Source organism: Mustela putorius, unplaced genomic scaffold (assembly GCF_011764305.1).
Source record: "Mustela putorius furo isolate JIRA1106 unplaced genomic scaffold, ASM1176430v1.1 tig00000129_pilon_pilon_pilon, whole genome shotgun sequence".
Classification (NCBI taxonomy): Eukaryota; Metazoa; Chordata; class Mammalia; order Carnivora; family Mustelidae; genus Mustela; species Mustela putorius.
The window spans coordinates 50,784,735-50,802,546 of NW_025421290.1; the positions used below are offsets into that span (position 1 = coordinate 50,784,735).

Consider the following 17,812-nt stretch of genomic DNA (forward strand, 5'->3'; position numbering starts at 1 on the left):
CGACTGGGCTACCCAGGTGCCCCGCTTTCTGCCCATTTAAAAAAATTGGATAGTTTTTTTTTTTTAAGATTTTATTTATTTATTTATCAGAGAGGGGGGGGCGAGCACAGGCAGACAGAGAGGCAGGTAGAGGCAGAGGGGGAAGCAGGCTCCCCTTCGAGCGAGGAGCCGGATGCGGGACTCGACCCCAGGACGCCGGGATCATGACCTGAGCCGAAGGCAGCTGCCCAACCAACTGAGCCACCCAGGCGCCCCCAAAAATGGGGTAGTTTTTTAAATACCGCGTCGCAGGAGTTCTTTATGTATTTTGGATGCTCGTGTCCTACCAGATAGATTCTTTGCGAAGAGCGTCTCCTCCGCAGGGCGCTGCCCTTTCCGTGTCCTGGGCGGCTCCCCTGCGGCGCAGAAGCCGTCTGGCTGGACGCAGCTCCCTTGGACCATTTTGGCTTCCGGTGCCCTTGCCCGAGGAAGTGGTGCTCAAGCCAGTATCAGAGCGCTCACCGCCTGGGTTTTCTTCTAGGATTTTTCTGGCTTGGGGTGTTACAGTTGAGTGTTCAGCCCCCCTCGAGCTGGCTCTGGAGTGCGGCGCTCTTCGCCAGCAGCTGATTCCCGGCACCGGGTCCTGCAGAGACTGTCCTTTCCCTGCCGTAGGCTCCTGCCTCCTTTGTGCAATGAGATGGCTGTGCAAGTGTGGGGTTTCTTTCTGGGCTCATCGCTCCGTCCCACTGGTCTGGGTGTCTTTCTGTGCCACCAAACTGCATGGATTACTCCAGCTGTGTCGTGTAAATGTGGGCGCAGGATTCGTTTCCTTCGTTTTCAAGTTTGCTTTGGCTATTCGCGGTCTTCTGTGGTTTCTTATAAATACGGGATTATATATTCTAATTCTGTGACATGCCACTAATATTTTGACAGATTTCTTGGACATTAAAAAAAAAATTTTTTTAGGTTTTATTTATTTATTTGAGATCACAAGCAGGCAGAGAGGCAGGCAGAGACAAGAGAGGGGGAAGCAGGCTCCCCGCTGAGCAGAGAGCTGGATGCGGGGCTCCATCTCAGGATCCTGAGATCATGACCTTTGCTGGAGGCGGAGGCTTAACCCACTGAGCCACCCAGGCGCCCCTATAATTGGAATTTTTTTAAGATTTTATTTTTAAAAGTAATCTCTATACCCAACATGAGGCTCGAACTCACAACCCAGAGATCAAGAATCAGATGTTCTACCGACTGAGCCAGGTGGGCGCCCCTAGTATTTGGAAGTTGTCCGTTTAGTCCCCTTCACCCGTTTCACCCACCCCACGTCTCCCTCCCCTCTGGCAGACCACCAGTTTGTCCTTTGTATCTGTGAATCTGTTTCTGTTTGCATGTGTGTTCTTTTTTTTTGACTTATAGATTCTAGATATACATGAAATCCTATAGTATTTGTCTTCCTCTGACTTATCTCTCACGGCATCGTACCCTCTAGTTCCATCCATGTTGCAAGTGGCAAGATTTCATTCTTTTTTCTGCCTGAGTAATCGTCCACTGTTTATACACATCGGCTTCATCCATCTGTGGACGCAGATATCCTGGCTATTATAAATAATGCTGCGACACACAGAGGAGCATAGATTTTTTTTTTAAAGAGTTTATTTATTCAACACAGAGACACAGTGAGAGAGGGAACACAGCACAGGGAGTGGCAGAGGGAGAACCAGGCTTGGTTCTCTCTGGACTCTGGGACCACGACCGGGACCACGACCACGACCACGACCTGAGCTGAAGGCAGCTCAGTTAACAACTGAGCCACCCAGGTGCCCCGAGGAGCGTAGATCTTTTCAAATTAATATTTTCATTTTCTCTGAGTAAATGCCCAGAAGTGGGATCAGTAGGCTATATGGTATTTCTATTTTTTATTGTTTTGGAAAAGCCTGCCTGCTGTTTTCCACAGTGGCTGTACCAGCTTGCATTTCTACCAACAGTGCCCAGGGGTTCTCTTTTTTCCACATCTACACCAACACTTGTTGTTTCTTGTCTTTTTCATACTAGCCATTCTGATAGGTAGGGAGTGATGATCTCACTGTGGTTCGGATCGGCATTTCCCGGATGCTTAGTGGTGTTGAGCATCTCTTCATATATCTCTTGGCCATCTGTATGTCTTTATGGGAAAATGTTTACTTAGGTCCTCTGCCCATTTTTTAATTGGATTGTATGTATGTATACATGCATATTGTATATGAGTATTGTATATGTGTATATTGTGTGTGGATATACACGCAAACGTATACAGACACGTACGTGCACACACACACTGAGTTGTAGGAGAGCTTTATGTATTTTGGATGTTAGTCCTTTATCAGATCTATTTGCAAATAGCCTCTCCCATATAGTAGTTGCCTTTGCGTTTTGTTGCTGGTTTACTTTGCTGTGCAAAAACTTTTTAGTTTGATGTAGTGTCAAATGTCCATTTTTGCTCTTGTTTCTGTTGCTTGGGAAGAGATCCAGAACAATATTGCCAAGAGTGATGTCCAAGAGTTTACTGCCCATTTTCTTCTTGGATTCCTATGGTCTTAGGTCTCACATTTAGGTCTCTAATCCATTTTGAGTTCAATTTTGTGTATGGTGTAAAGTGTTCTAGTTTCGTTCTTTTGCATGTTGCTTTCCAGATGTCCCAGCACAGTATTTCCCTATTGTATATTCCTGCCTCCTTGGTCATAGATTAATTGACCACATGCACACGGGCTGAGTTTGGGTCTCGTGATCACATTCCATCAGTCTGTCGGGGTTTGTTTTGTTTTTGTTTTTGTTTTGTTGGCAGGACCATTCTGTTTTGGTTACTACAGCTCTGTGATAATAGTTTGAAATCTGGAATTTTGATACATCCAGCTTATTCTTTCTCAAGATTACTCTGGCTAGTTGGGGTCTTGTGGTTCCGTACAAATTTTGGGATTATCTGTTCTAGTTCTCTGAAAATACTTTTGGTGTTTTGATAGGGATGATTGCACTGATTCTGTAGACTGCTTTGGGTAATGTGGACATTCTAACAATAGAATTTTTTCCAATCCACAGGCATGGTGTATCTTTCCATTTATTTGTGTTGTCTTCAGTTTAATTTTAATGTTGTATTGTTTTCAGAGTACAGTTATTTCACCTCTTTGGTTAAATGTCTTCCTGGCTATTTTATTCTTCAATTTTGAATGGGATTGTTTTCTTAATTTCTCTTTCTACTAGCTTGTTATTAGCATATAAAAACAGATTTCTTTCTTTCTTTTTTTTTTTTTTAATTTGTCAGAGAGAGAGTGAGCGAGAGCAAGCCCAGGCAGACAGAGAGGCAGGCAGAGGCAGAGGGAGAAGCAGGCTCCCTGCGGAGCAAGGAGCCCGATGTGGGACTCGATCCCAGGGCGCTGGGATCATGACCTGAGCCGAAGGCAGCCGCTTAACCAACTGAGCCACCCAGGCGTCCCTAAAAACAGATTTCTTTATATTAATTGTGTATCCTGCAACTTGACTGACTTCATCCTGCAACTTGACGGAATTTATTCTAATAATATTTTGGGTGGAGTCTTTACAGTTTCTGTATATATTACATGTTTTCTCTCTATACTCTTGTGTCCTCTAATAACATAGTGATCTTTCATTTCCTTATCATTTTGGATGCTCTTTATTCCCTTTTCTCGTTTGATTGCTGTGTCTAGGGCTTCCAGTACTATGTTGAATAGAAGTGGTGAGTTGATATTTTTGTTTTGCTCCTGATCTTAGAGGAAAAACTTTGAGCTTTTCATCAGTTTTATGTTAGATGTGGGTTTTTCAGATAAAGCCTTTATTAGGTTAAGGAACATTCCTTCTATTACCTACTTCGTTGAGAGTTTTAGCCTGAACAGATGTTGAATTTTGTCAAATGCTTTCACTGCATCTATTGAGATGATCGTATGACTTTTATCCTTAATTCTGTTACTACGGTATAGCGCATCGATTGTGTAGATTTTGAATCCTCTTTGCATCCCTGGTATAAATCCTACTTGATTGTGGTGAATGATCCTTTTGATGTATCATTGAACTCAGTTTGCTGATATTTTGTCAAGGATTTTTGTATCTATGTTCATGAGAGTTGTCGACCTGTAATTTTGCTTTATTTGTAATATCTTTGTCTGGTTTGGTATCAGGGCAATGCTGGCTATTTTTTTGGAACAGTTTGAGAAAAATAGGCATTAGCTCTTTCACGTGTTTGGTGGCATTCGTCTCTGAAGCCATCTGGTCCTAGACTTTGTTTGGGGAATTTTTACTGTTACTATGAATTCAATTTCATTACTTAGTAATCAGTCTGTTCAGATTTTCTCTTTCTTCCTGATTCAGTCTTAGAAGATTGTATGTTTCTAGGAATTTATCCATTTCTTCTAGATTGTTCAGTTTGTTGGCGTGTAACTTTTCATGGTGGTCTCCTGTAATTCTTTATAGTTCTGTGGTGATGGTTGTAACTTCCTTCATTTGCAATTATATTTATTTGTTATCTTTTTTTTCCTTGATGAGTTGTGCTAATAGCTGATCAATTCTGTTTTTTCAAAGAACCAGCTCTTAGTTTCATTAACCTTTTCCATTGTTTAAACCTCTATTTCGTTAATTTTTCCTCTGATGTTTATTATTTCCTTTCTTCTACGACCTTTGGGCTTAGTTTGTTCTTTTTCCAGTGCCTGTAAGTGTGCAGGTACAGTGTCCCCCTCTCTGGAGGTAGGCCAGCAGTGCTAGAAACTTAACCTGTTAGAGCTGCTTTTGTTCTTCCCTGTAGATTTGGAGCTCTGTGTCTTCATTTTCATTTTTCTTCAAAGCATTTTAAAATTTCCTCTGATTTCTTCATTGACCCATTGGTTGTTCAATAGCACATCGTTTAATCTCCACATATTTTTAAGTTTTCTTGTTACTGATTTCTAGTTTCCTACCATTGTGGTTAGAAAAGATGCTTGGTATGATTTTAACCTTAAATGTATTGAGACTTGTTTTGTGGGCTACCATGTGGTCTATTCTGGGGGACAGGCCATGTGCACTTGAAAAATGTGTATCCTGCTGTTTTTGGATGGAATGTTCTGTATATATCTGTTAAGTCCATCTGGTCTAATGTGTGACTGCAGGTTAATGTCTCCTTATTGATTTTCTGTCTGGATGATCTATCCATTGATGTAAGTCAGGTGTTAAAGTGCCCTACTCTTGGGGTGCCTGGGTGGCTCAGTGGGTTAAAGCCTCTGCCTTCGGCTCAGGTCACGATCCCAGGGTATTGGGATCGAACCCCGCATCGGGCTGTCTGCTCCACGGAGAGCCTGCTTCCTCCTCTCTCTCTGCCTGCCTCTCTGCCTACTTGTGATCTCTGTCTGTCAAATAAATAAATAAAATCTTAAAAAAAAAAATCTTAAAAAGTGCCCTACTCTTATATTGCTGTCAATTTCAGCCTTTGTGTGTGTTAATATTAACTTCATGCTTTTAGGTGCTCCTGTGTTGGGTGCATAAATATTTACAAGCACTTTTCCCATCTGCTGGGTGGAACCCTTTGTCTGATGGAATATTGTCACCCCAGCTGTTTGTTCCTGTTTGGATGCAGGGTCTTTTTCTATCCTTTCCCTTTCAGTCTGTGTCTGTCTTAAGTCTGAAATGAGTTTCTTGTAGACAGCATTTGGGTGGGTCCTGTTTTTTTTTTTTTTTTTAATCCTTTCTGCTTCCCCATGGATTTTGATTGGAGCATTTACACTTAAAGTAATTATTGATAGGTATGTACTTCCTGCCATTTTGTTAATTGTTTCCTGGTTGTTTTTGTAGTTCTTCTCTGGCTCTCTTCCCTTGTGATTTGATGATTTTCTTTAGTGTTTAGATTCATTTCTATGTTTTGTATATCTGTTATTTATTTATTTTTATTTATTACTTATTTACATCTACTTCTGTATATATATTATAGGTTCTTTGATCTGGGATTACATGAGGCTCATATTTAACAATCTGTGTCTATGGCATTCTGTTTTAAGTAGGTGGTTGTTTAGGTTCAAATCCATTCTCAAAGCACTACATTTAATCTCTTCTACCGTTTTATGTTTTTGACGTCTTTTTATTTAGTGCATACCTTAAGTGATTATTGCAGAATTTAGTTGACTTTACTACCTTTTTTCTTAACCCTCATACTGACTTTTTAAAAGTTTTATTTATTTGAATAATCTCTACACCCAACATGGGGCTTGAACTCCTAACTAAGACTCACATGCTCTATGGAATGAGCCAACCAGCTGCTCCTGAATGCCTTTCATTTTGCTTTTCTGGGAAACTCTTTATCTCTCCTTCAATCCTGAATGTTAACTTTGTCAGAGAGTATCCCTGGTTATGTTTTTTTCTTTCAGCACTTTGAGTATATCATGGCACTGACTCTGGCCAGCAAAGTTTCTGATTAAAATCAACGGATAGTCTTAAAGGAGTTCCTTCATACATAACTAGTTGCTTTTGTTTTTTATGCTTCGTATTCTCTGTATCTTAAATTTTTGACATTTTAATTATAATATGCCTTGGTGTGGATCTCTTTGGATTCATCTTCTTTGGAGCTCTATATGCTTCTTGGATCTTGGTCTGTTTCCTTCCCCAGGTTAAGTTATTATTTCTTGAAATAAGTTTTCTGCCCCTTTCTCTCTCTTCTTCTGTGATCTCTGTAATATGAATGTTAGTATACAGTATACTGGATGTTGTCCCAGAGGTTCCTTAAACTCTTATTTGTTTTCATTCTTTTTTCTTTTTGTTCTTCATTTTGGGTGATTTCCACTACCTTGTCTTTCTCATCTCTGATTCATTCTTCTGTATCCTCAAATCTGTTGCTAATTCCCTCTAGTGTATCTTCCATTTCTGTTTTCATATTCTTAAATTCTGACTGGCACTTTCTCATATTTTCTATCTCTCTTTTTAAAAGATCTTCTTTATTTCGGATACAGAAAGGGAGAGAGGGTGTGTGAGCACAAGCATGAGAGAGGGGAAGGGCAGAGGGAGAAGCAGACGCCTCACCGAGCAGGGGGCCTGACGTGGGGCTTGATCCCAAGAGCTGGGATCATGATCTGAGCCGAGGCAGACACTTAATCAACTGAGCCACCCAGGCGCCCCATATTTTCTATCTCTTGGTTGAAGTCTGCACTCTTGTTTCATTTAGTTATTTTTCTCAGGTTTTGTCTTGTTATTTTGTCTGAAACATTCTCCTATGTCTGTTCACTTTGCCTGACTCTGTTTCTGTGTATTAGGTAGTTCAGTGACTTCTCCCAGTGTTCAAGGTTTATGTAGGAAATGTCCTGTGTGGCCGAGAAGTGCAGTCCCTCCTGGCCACCAGGGCCAACGGCTCCAGGGGTGTCCCTTACATGGATGGCATGTACCCTTGTGTTGTTGTGGAGCTGTGACTGCTGTGGGTGTGCCCATGGGCGGGGGTGACACCTGGTCTGGCTGGCCGGGCCTCCCTGCTGTGACTGCCGTGGTTCACTGGCAGCCTGGGTTATACACCCTGTTGTTAACCATCTAGAGGGAGAATTTTATTTTTTAAAAGATTTTATTTATTTGACAGAGAGGCACAGTGAGAGAGGGAACACAAGCAGGGGAAATGGGAGAGGGAGAAGCAGGCTTCCCACTGCGCAGGGAGCCCGATGTGGGGCTCCATTCCAGGACTCTGGGATCATGACCTGAGCCAAAGGCAGAGGCTTAACTGACTGAGCCACCCAGGTGCCCCTAGAGGGAGGATTTCAAAATGGCACTTGCCATCACTGGAGTCTACATAGAATGGGCTAGGAAAATGGCTGCTCCCAGTGTCTCCGTCCTGGGGAGATGCCCAGCTATTTCTGCTCTCTCTGGCAGGTCCTCCAAGATTTTATTTTTATTTTATTCTAATTTTTTAAATTCTAATTTTTAATGAAAACATTAATTATGCCTATGGTACGTACATGTTTTATATGGTATTTTCTTACTGGTTTCTGAGTCAAAGCTAGTCTGTGCATTAACCCTTTAAGGGCAGGCTTTCCTTTTCCTATAGTTCCACTGTTTTCTTGGACAGGACTCCCTGGTAGTTTGGGAACCCAGGTGTTTTGTGAGCTCCTCTGGATCTGGGCTGCCTGATGTGGAGCTCAAACCTCTCTCTCCTCAGGGAGAACGTCTGTACCTGGGAGATCTCTCCACTGTGGAGTACTGCCTCTGTGGGAGTGTGTGTTTCCGTAGGCTGTGTTTCTGCCTTTTCTACCGCTCTCCTTGCTGTGCCTTGTTGTGGAGGCTCTGTTCACCCAGGGTCTGGGTCCCCATTACTGGGGATTATTCCACATACAGTTGTAGATTGTTGTGTTCGTGGGATGAGGTGAGCTCAGGACAGTACTATGCTGCCATCTTGAACTTTCTTCTTTCGATATTTGTCATTTGGACCCTTCAAACAGGACCTTCATTTAACCACAAGAAACCTGCCTTGGTTGGAGGCGTTTCCTGTAAGTTATCAGAGTCAGAGGTGTCCTATCTGCAGTGATGAGGGGTGTTGTCCAAGGGGGAGGGAGCAGGGTGTCCGGGAGCAGGTGACTGCAGTGAGAAGTTCTGGGAGGAGTGGTTAGGAAGAAGATTTCATAGGACTGGGATGATGGGCCGGAAGGTGGTGGGTGTTCAGGAGAGCCTCTACACAGGGCATGGGGATGGCTATGGGGGTCCCGGCACTGTCTCCTGGCTGCCCTTAGCCAAAGGCGTGGTGGCGGGAATGGCTCATTTTGGGGTGGTACTTGAAGGCCCTTCCTCCTTACATATTAAAAAGAAAAATGGGAGCTAATAATTAGGATGTCCAAGGGCAGGAGGCATCATTAAGCTTTTCTTTAAGGTCTCAAAGGTTACGTCATCTTGATTTTTCCTAAATAATAGGGTCAGATTTGTTGATTTCTTTAGAAAACATACAAAGTTTGGTCCTAAGAGAGAAAGTTCAAAATCCAATTCCACAGCAAGCCAGTCTGAGAAAAGCTTGTAATTGGTGCTTGGTTTTAGGTTTGGGATGTGCAGGATACTACAAAAGCACATGAGCTTCTACATGAGTCGTTGTTCCAAGACCAGTGCCGTAAATACTGAATCTGAGTTTGAGCAAACTGCCATTTTTTCTGGAAGACTTTCTGTTCTTTTAAGGCTAACGGTTTCAACAGGAGGCTGCTGTCCTCTTCCTGTGGGGAGACTTGGGAAAGGGGGCAGAGAAGCAAGTGCTGGACGCATGGTACCAGTGGGAAGCCTCCAGAAAACCTTGTGTCACTGTCCTTTTGTAAGGTGCGTGAGCCCCCGGGATGTGACTGCCTGAGGGTCCTGCCGTCCTGCCCAGGGAAGCAGGGATCCCTGCTGGCCACCGCCACAGAAATGCTGACACAGGCACTGGGTGCGCTCATTATGGCCAGACCCCGGCTGTCGGTTGAGATGGAGACAGACAAGGACAGGGTGCTGAGGGTCACAATGTTATTTTATGGCTTGGAGCTCCCAGACGAACCTCCCTGCTCAGCGGCTGGGTTTTCTCACAGGTAGGACCAGGGTGTTGCAGGAGCTAGTGCAGGGGCAGTGAGGCCAGGGGCCTCTGGCCTTCTGTTATCTTGGTGCCGTGCAGGGTCTATTTATAGGGTATTGGTTTGTTCTGGGGAGAGGCTTTGCAGGGTCTGTGTGGATCTCAGTGGGAGGTGTGCTATGGATTCTGTGGGGGTCCATTGAGGGTTTTGCTCATAATGGGCTGGTAGTTGATCCAAGTGGCCTTGGACTTGGTGGCAGGGACGGGGGAGACACAGCAAGGACATGAAAGGGTCACATGACCCACCTAGTTGGCTATCTGGTTTGCTGCTGTCAAACTCCAGAATTGCTTTCTCTTTCGGGAGAAATTCCAGCAATTTCTTGAAGAAATTTGGGCCCGGTAAGGGAATGGGGCCAAGGAACTAAGAAGAAAGTGTGAGTATCTCCTAGGGGCCCAAGCAAGAGAGAAGAGGTTCACGACAGGACCTTGTTGAGGTTTGCTAGGGACCCCCATTATCTGAACGGATGTGGCTCTCCGAGGTGGGGCTCTTGGTGGTAGTGGGGCTGAGCACTGAGTGTCGCTGTCATGTCAGAAGGGACAGAGACTCATTCCCAGTGTGCAGGGTGGTAGAGAGGGACAGGAAGAGCCTCTGTAGTTCCTCGGAGCCCTGGCACAAGGGGTGGGAGGGACTGGAAAAGCCCGGACGGAGGGCCGAAGTGGGCTGGGGCTCTTCTTCCATGTCCAACAGTCTTTTGTCCAGTGGCCCTGGCCTCTTACCGTAATGGTGAAGGTCAGGAGGGTTTCGGTTCTGTTTAGGGGCCTCCCTATGTCAGAGTTGGAAATTATGGGTCTTAGAAGTCCTGGTTTTATTTGAGGCGTCCAGGGCACAGGTGAGCGGGCTTGCTACATCAAGTAGATCCACAGTGGACAAGTTTCCCATTTCGTCCTGGTCCTTTTAACTGAAACATCCGTCCAGTAACCAACACGGAGCTCAAGGCCACCTGGCCCGGTGCGCGTCCAGGGCAGACGAAGCCATCTGCAGGCGTCAGAGCGGCCGGAGCAGGCTCACAGGTGTTCAGCGTCAAGCCTGGACTTGGAGCAACCGGCGGGCTTGGGAGCAGCTTCAGGAATTGTTCTGCAAGTTGTCTAGGGCTTTCCCAGGCTTCCTGGTCTGGCCCTCCGAATCCCTTCCAGGGTCTTGCCGTGGGCCCGACCCTCCCCTGTCGGGAGCGACCCGCGTCCGAGGGCCGGGGTTCGGAAGACTGAGCGACCCTGTTCCGAGCGCGCGCGAGTCTGCGAGGATCCCGAGTCCTTTCTCCGCTTTGGCTCCGGGAACGCGAGAGACTTGGGGCTTAGCTTTCAAGGGGCAGGTTCTGACGGGGGTGGGGGGCGCTGGGGCAGAGAGCGCGTTCCGGGGGCACTGGGACGAGGGGCCGGGGATGGCCCTGGAGGCAGGCGAGGCGGCTGGGAGGGGACACGGAGGCCGCGCCGCCGTCTCCCACCGCGGCCGACGGAGGACCGGGTCCGGCCGGCGCTGGGCGCGCTGGTGCTCCGGGGCTCTTCCCCGCGCGCTGTGGAAATCCGGAGCCACCGTCTGCCCCTCCGATTCTGAGACGGCGACTCTGGGGAGACGGAGGTTTCCCGAGTGACCTCTGCGGCTCTCAACGGTCTCTGCTCGTCTGCCTCTGAAGCACCCGCCTGAGGGGCAGTCGCGGGTCCCAACAGGCGCTGGGGGCTCCGGGAGGCGCGGCCGGAGGCCTGCACCCGCCGCCCGCCGCGGGCCCACCCCGGGCCGGGGGATCCCTGCTCCCCAGCCGCACAGGCCGCGGCGGGGCGGGGCGGGGGGTCTTCTCCGGAGCCCGCACGCGACACCACGTGCGGGGACCTGGCCAAGGGACGGGTTTCTTCTGGGCCGGCGCGGGAAGGGCATGGCGGGCTGTTCGGACCCGGCCAACGCACGGGGAGGCGCGTCTGGAGCCCCGAGGAGAGGAGCAGGATGGCCGCGGAAGGAGGGACATGGGAGAGGCGGCCTGGACGCCAAGTCCGGGGTGGGGACGGGCGGGAACTCAGGGTGTGCGGGTGGGGTCGCTGGCCGGCTGTTCCAGAACCGCCTCCGCGGCCTCAGGCTTCTTGAGGAGGGACGAGACCAGGCGCGCGGGGGCTGCCGGGGCCCTGGGACCGTCCCCTCTGCGCTGGTTCCCACCGCCCAGGCTGGAGCTGAGCACCTGCGCTGCCGCAAAGACCCGGATGCTGCTGTCTCTAGCCAGACACAGACACAGACACAGACACACACCCACACCCCCCCCCCCGGGGCCCACGGGGTGTCCTGGGCGGGGGCAGGTAGAGCCTCTGGCGTCCATCGCTGTCAGGCCCGGTGCTTGGGGGGAGGGCGGCGTGGGTGTCCCGGTGGCAGCAGCGAGAAGGCGAGTCACACGGCGTGTGTGACAGCGGCCGGTCTGCGACCCCCGCCAGCACCCCCCCACACCCAGGGCTGGAACCCCGAGGGCGTCTGGGGCGTGCCGGCTGCCGGCCTCCGTGGGCAGCAACTGAGCACGGTGGGGACCCGTCACTCTGGGGCCCGTGTGGCACTCGGCGGTGTGAACCCCACCTGCTTCTGCGCCACCCGCTCTGCCGCTGCCGAAGGACACGCCGGCGCCCGCTGCTGGGATCTGCCGCCCGCAACGGTGTGGCCGCGGCGGGGACCCTTGGCGATCACATGCTGGTCCCACGTGGCGCCGTTTCCAGCTGGTGGCTTTCACCTGGGTCTCTGAAAGGCTCCACCTGTGCCTGGCATGGTCCCTGCTGCCCGGACACTCCGGTCCTTTCAAGGACAGCAGAGAGGACGGCCACCCGTGCCCTGTGTCAGCGGTGGTGGGCCGTGCAAAGCAAGGGGAGCAGATGGGAAGGCAGAGCCAGCGGCCCAGGGGCTGGTCCCTGAACATCCGGTCGCAGGGTGGGCGAGCTGCTCTCTGGACTTTGTTGTGGCCTCACAGCCCCGCTGCAGGCAAGGCTGTACCAAGAACACGGGAGCTCTCAGAACGACTACAACCCAACCCACTGCATTGGGTCATTGGGGGGACGGCTGCCCACTGCCGCCAGAGTTCTGCAGTGTCGGGGTAACTCCAACCTGCCCGAGCCCATCCTCTAGGGCCGCTGAGGGGCCAGCGTGCTTGTGTGTGGCCGGGGTCCCCCTGCTGCTCCAGGTGGCCCCACAGACTGGAGCCTCTCCCGCGCAACTGCGCTTGCCGGACTCTTGCTCTGCCTTGCAGTGTCTCACCGATGCCCCCACCCCCCGCCCTGCCCCTGGCCCCGGCAGCTTCTACTTCTCTCAGGCTGAAACTCTAACCCAATTCTGGTGTCTGGCTGCCGCGAGACCCGGCAGGAGCACCTAACCAGGGGACCCCTTTCTCCCCGCAGTGGCCAAGCCCGTCCCTGCCTCCCATGTCCAGGTGCCCCCCCACCAGGAGCCCCATCACAGCCCTGGAGGGCCAGAGTCCCACTGGAAACCAGCGTCTGCCACATGCAGACAGGTGCCTTTGCAGGACCCCGCAGAGCCAATGAGGAAGAACAGCATCTGCAGGCGGGTTTCCGGCACCGGGTCCCTGGGACACAAGCCGGGAGACGAGTCATCACACTCAGACAAGCCACTGAGAACTTTAAAACTGCTGTCTTCTGCTTTATTGGCAGCTAAATTGTTCAAAAATGTTCTCACGATTCAATAATTACAAAGACTCAGACTTACATTAAAAAAGTAAAAACCAGAACCCCCAGCAGGTGCCAGACCCAGCAGAAGGCCCAGGGGGCGGTGGACAGCAGGTGCTGGGTGTGCGACACACACAGGCAGGCCGCGGTGCCCACATCACTCAGTGCCGACTCCAGGGAAGTGCACATCTTCCACAGCATCGCCAGAACGCGGACCAGCGGGAGAGCAGGGCAGAGCCAGTGCTGGGCCAGAGACCAGTGCCGCCGGCTGGCCTCCAGTTAATCGAAGCCTTTCACAGGACAGGGCACAAACCTGACTACTCAACACAGCAGCAAGGAAGGGGGAGAGTAAATCCACGGGCAAAGCCAATGTGCAGGAGTGTCGGGCGAGTCTATGTGATGCATACGGGCACTAACCACAGGGCTCCATGCAGGGGCAGGGCGGCGGGGCGGGGGGTGTCCAGCGCCCGCAGCGGGGCTCCGGGGGCGCTGGCCTCCTCTTGCCCAGTGGCAGCTCGCCACGCCCACCTTCACAGTGAGGCAGCAGCCGTGCGAGCGCAGGGACTTCACAGTAGTGAGACAGGTGACACTTGACAGCTGTGACCAGGAGTGGACTCACACACACCCACACACACACACACACACACACACACACGGGGCCCAGGGCAGGGGTGGCTCCGGGGGCCTCTGGCCATGGCTACACGGTCGGCAGAAGTTCTGCGGCTGACTGTAATGGCTAAGCGAAGACGAAGGCCACCGACTGACCTCCGCTTTCCTGTCTTCAAGATTCTAGGGACACGGGGACTGAAACACAATTTCCTACGATTCTCTAAGGTCCTAGGGGGCAGGGAACAGGCTCGTCACGGAGGCTGCGCGGGGCCTGCCGGCTCACCACGCGGGAGGCCGGCATCCGCAGCTGGTTCCGGGCGGGGGAGGCGAGGTGCTGGTCCTTCCTGTGCAAACGGAATGGTGCTGTCCCACCGTGGTGCGGGTCAGTGGGTCGGGCCCACCACCAACAACCATGTGGCAGAAAACTGATCATTATTATAATAAAGATTTTTCTTTATCTCCATATCTACATATTGAGTCTATGTTTCCTTGAACAACACTGGAGGGTCAGCTCAGTCTTGGCACTGGCACCGGAGGCCACCCACCCCAGCTCCCTGGCCCCATGGTGGCGAGGCCGGTGGCTTCAGGCGTCGTAGGCTGGCTGCTCCAGGCCTTCGAGGGGGAGCTGGCTCCTGTGCGGGGAGTTGGGGCTTGGGGGGCCGCTGGGGTTGGAGCTGTTCGATGGAGTCGAGTGTTTGGTCGAGTCGGAGTCAGGCTGTTAACACAGGAGGGGGAGAGCGTAAGGACGACCGCCCCGGGCCGCGGAGGCCGGGCGCAGCCCTCCAGACACGGGCACCGGCCGGGGAAAGTCGGTCCCGCTGCTGCCTCCAGTCTGGTTACGACAACACTCGACGAGCACGTCACAGCGTCCTTCAGTGCGCCAGTGAAGCGATCGCAAACCAAAGCCCAACCTGAAACCCACAAATAACTCAGCAATGACAGTTCCAAAGAGGAATGAGCAACTCTACGGCGAAGAAACCAGACAGACCGAAGCGAGAGAAGGCGCTCTTTCATGACAAACTTTCTCAGCCGCTCAAAGGCCCACAGCTCGCTTCACACTGAGTGGCGAAGTCACAACTTTCCCACTAGCACGAGGCACAAACGAGATGCCCGCTCTCACCAGCGCTGTTCAACTCCAGCATAAACTTAAGCAAAGAGGTGAGACATCTGACCACTGAAAGTAGAGAACACTGCGGCAGAAAGACGGCCTGAGCCATCTCATGTCCGGGGAAGGAAGACTGAGCATTGCGAGGATGGCAGCACGCCCCCAGAACAATCCACAGCCTCAGCGCCGTCCCTACTGAAATTCTGACAGCTTTTTCCAGAAATGGGAAAAATTCATGTCCTCAAATTCATATGGAATTGCAAGGGGCCCAGAGCAGCCAAAACAATCCTCTGAAAAAACTGGGAGGAACCACACTTCCCAAACTTACTCCTCCAAATGCATTAAGAAGCAACAGTACCCCAAACGGTGTGGTGTTGCATCGGCACAGAGAGCAGCAGAACAGAACCGAGTCCAGAAATAAATCTGTGTTACCACGGTCCACTGGCTTTTGGCAAGGGCACCACGGCACCTCGACGAGGGAAGGTGGCGCCGGATCTCCACCTCACGGCGTAAGGGAAACGCACTCCCAGTAGATCAATGACCGGAATATGAAGGCTAAAACCGTAACACCCAGAAGAAAACAAGAATAAATCTCCATGACTTAATTCTTAGTTATAACCTCAAGAGCACAACCAACAGAAGAGAAGCGGTTGGGTATCGCCCGAATGAGAAGCATCGGAGAACAGGATCAAGGTGAGAGGCCGACCCACAGGAAGGAGAAAACACCTGCACCTCCCGTCAGGGCCAAGTGTCCCGAGAACACAACGTGCTGTTCAACCCCGTAACAAAAGACAACTCAATTTACAAAAACGGGTAAACAGCTAGATGTTTCTCCGAAGGTACAGAAGCTGCCAGCAGGCGCAGGAGAACAAGGCTGGACATCAGCGGTCATTAGGGAGATGCGGATCAAACCACAATGAGGTTGGTGACTTCACACCCACCAGGATGGCGATTAGAAAAAGAAGAAAAGGAAAGGAAGGGAAAGCGCGGACAAGGACGCGGAGAAACCGTCCTCTCCACACTCTGCTGGCAGGAGTGTGAAATGGCTCCGCTGTCGTGGGAAACACTGACGGCTCGTCGGAAAGTGAACCGTCCCCCGCGGCTGGGTGCGCAGACATGAGGCGGCGCCCGCACGAGGCGGGTCCAGCCCACGTGTCCACCCGGGGACAAGGAGGATGTAAATGGGGGACACCGGACGCCTGCTGCAAGGTCAGTGAACCTTGAGGCCTTTACGCCAAGTGAAGGAGGCCAGTCTCAGAAGGCGGCGCAGGTGTCCGCGACGGGCACACCGCAGAGCCAGAACAGAGATGTGTCACTGCCATCGGCAGCAGGAGGGACGAATGGGAGAAGACGCTGGGTTGGGGTGCGGTGGGTTTTGGGGCAGTGGAAATCCTGTGGTCTTTAGCTGGTGGTTGCACAACTCTGTGAATTTACTGAACAGCCACGGAACTGTTCACTTTAGAGCGGCACGAACTGCACCACATTCCTCCCAGAGTGTGAACCCACGAGAGCAGTGCAGGACCAACGGGTGCTCTGTGCCTGGGGCTGCACTAGCCCCCTCGGGGGGTCCCCTGTCCACTGTGTGGCAGGCTGGCCTGGGACTTCTAACCTGAACCCCGGGAGGAGGCAACGTTGGAAAGACGGAGGACCAGCTCCAGGGTCAAGGGGACCGAAGCAACGTGGTGAGACCGGGGGCTGGGGAAGCGGATAGAAAGGGCCCAGTGCGCCCCCGACCGGCGGTTCAGCAGAAGCGTGCGAGTGCACGCACAGGCACATGCTTACACACTCTCCCCTGCCAGCCCCTGGGGAGAACACTATGGGACCTGCTCACTGTTCTCCGAGATCGCAGACAGGCCTCGCCCGAGAGGCGTTCTGCACGAGAGCTGTACTTTCCGTAAATTCAACGGCATGAGAGAGAAAGGCTGCACTCAAACGAGAGGCAGGACGACAAAACCCACTGGTGCTCCTTAACCGGACTCTGGGTTTCAGCGCGGCCAGGCCCTGGGCGTGAACAGTCCCCGGGAGACACCGAGGTGCGAGGCGAGCCCCGCCGGGGAGGAGGGGGCTGCACCCTCAGGAGACGCACGCAGAACCAGGCTGGGGCTCTGGTGAGACCGCACCTTCCTTTCTGCTGGGTGCTCCCCCACAGACCCAACTGGGGGAGGCAGGTCACGTAAAGCTCACGTGGGATGCTTACTCTGGTGTTCGTGCAACTTTTCTGAAGGTTCAAAACTTTCAAAATACACGGCTGAGGGGAAAAAAAGTAATAAGAGAAAAAAACCAAGACCTACCTCTAGAGGCAGCAGCGTTTGGCGGTTCTGAGGGTGTTCTACGAACTTCCCCGGAAAGAAAACGGGTACGTTATGGCTACGAAGAGCTGAGTCAGAGCTGAGCTCAGTACAGCTCTGAGGACAAAGGCGGCCGAGATCAGCCCAGGGCACGAGGCTGATGAACACTGTCAACCGAAGGACCCCAGACTGTCTCTACTCCAAGAAACAACACATCGCGACCAGGGAGGACTGAGTCTCCGGACGCAAGGCTGCCCCCGTCCGACACAAACAGGCTGGCGAGAAATCCCAGGAAGGGGGGGTTTCAAAGGGAAGCCTTTGACGAAAGCACCTGACCGACACCCAGCACCCAGCACCCCTGCCTTAGCCTGAGACGCTGGCCAGAAAGGACAGGAGGCGTGTGTCTTCCTGGAGCCCGGTGGGGGCACGGAGCCCGCGGCGTCAGCGGGCCAAACCCTGCTCTCAGGAGGCCCCCCAGTGTGCTGAGTGAGGCCACGCCACCTCTGTCCCCTCACCCCCTCCCAGGGTCCAAGAGACAGAACTCCAAGGCCATCAACCAAACACAAGTGCCAATCAGAACTCATCAAGGTAGGGGGACACTGAAGGGCCCAAAGTCGCCAGCTTGTACGGACC

The 17,812-nt window shown here is 51.6% G+C and overlaps 1 protein-coding gene across 2 annotated transcripts in view; it reads right to left on the minus strand.

The window, feature by feature from the left end:
- Positions 1 to 13,123: 13,123 nt before the first annotated feature.
- Positions 13,124 to 17,812, minus strand: part of CDC42BPB (CDC42 binding protein kinase beta) — a 96,124-nt gene continuing 91,435 nt past the window's right edge. For both annotated transcript variants that reach the window (XM_045074023.1, XM_045074019.1), the window contains one exon: positions 13,124 to 14,501. In XM_045074023.1, the coding sequence (XP_044929958.1) occupies positions 14,370 to 14,501 (132 nt within the window). In that variant the 3' untranslated portion in view covers positions 13,124 to 14,369. The remainder of the gene's footprint in view (positions 14,502 to 17,812) is intronic.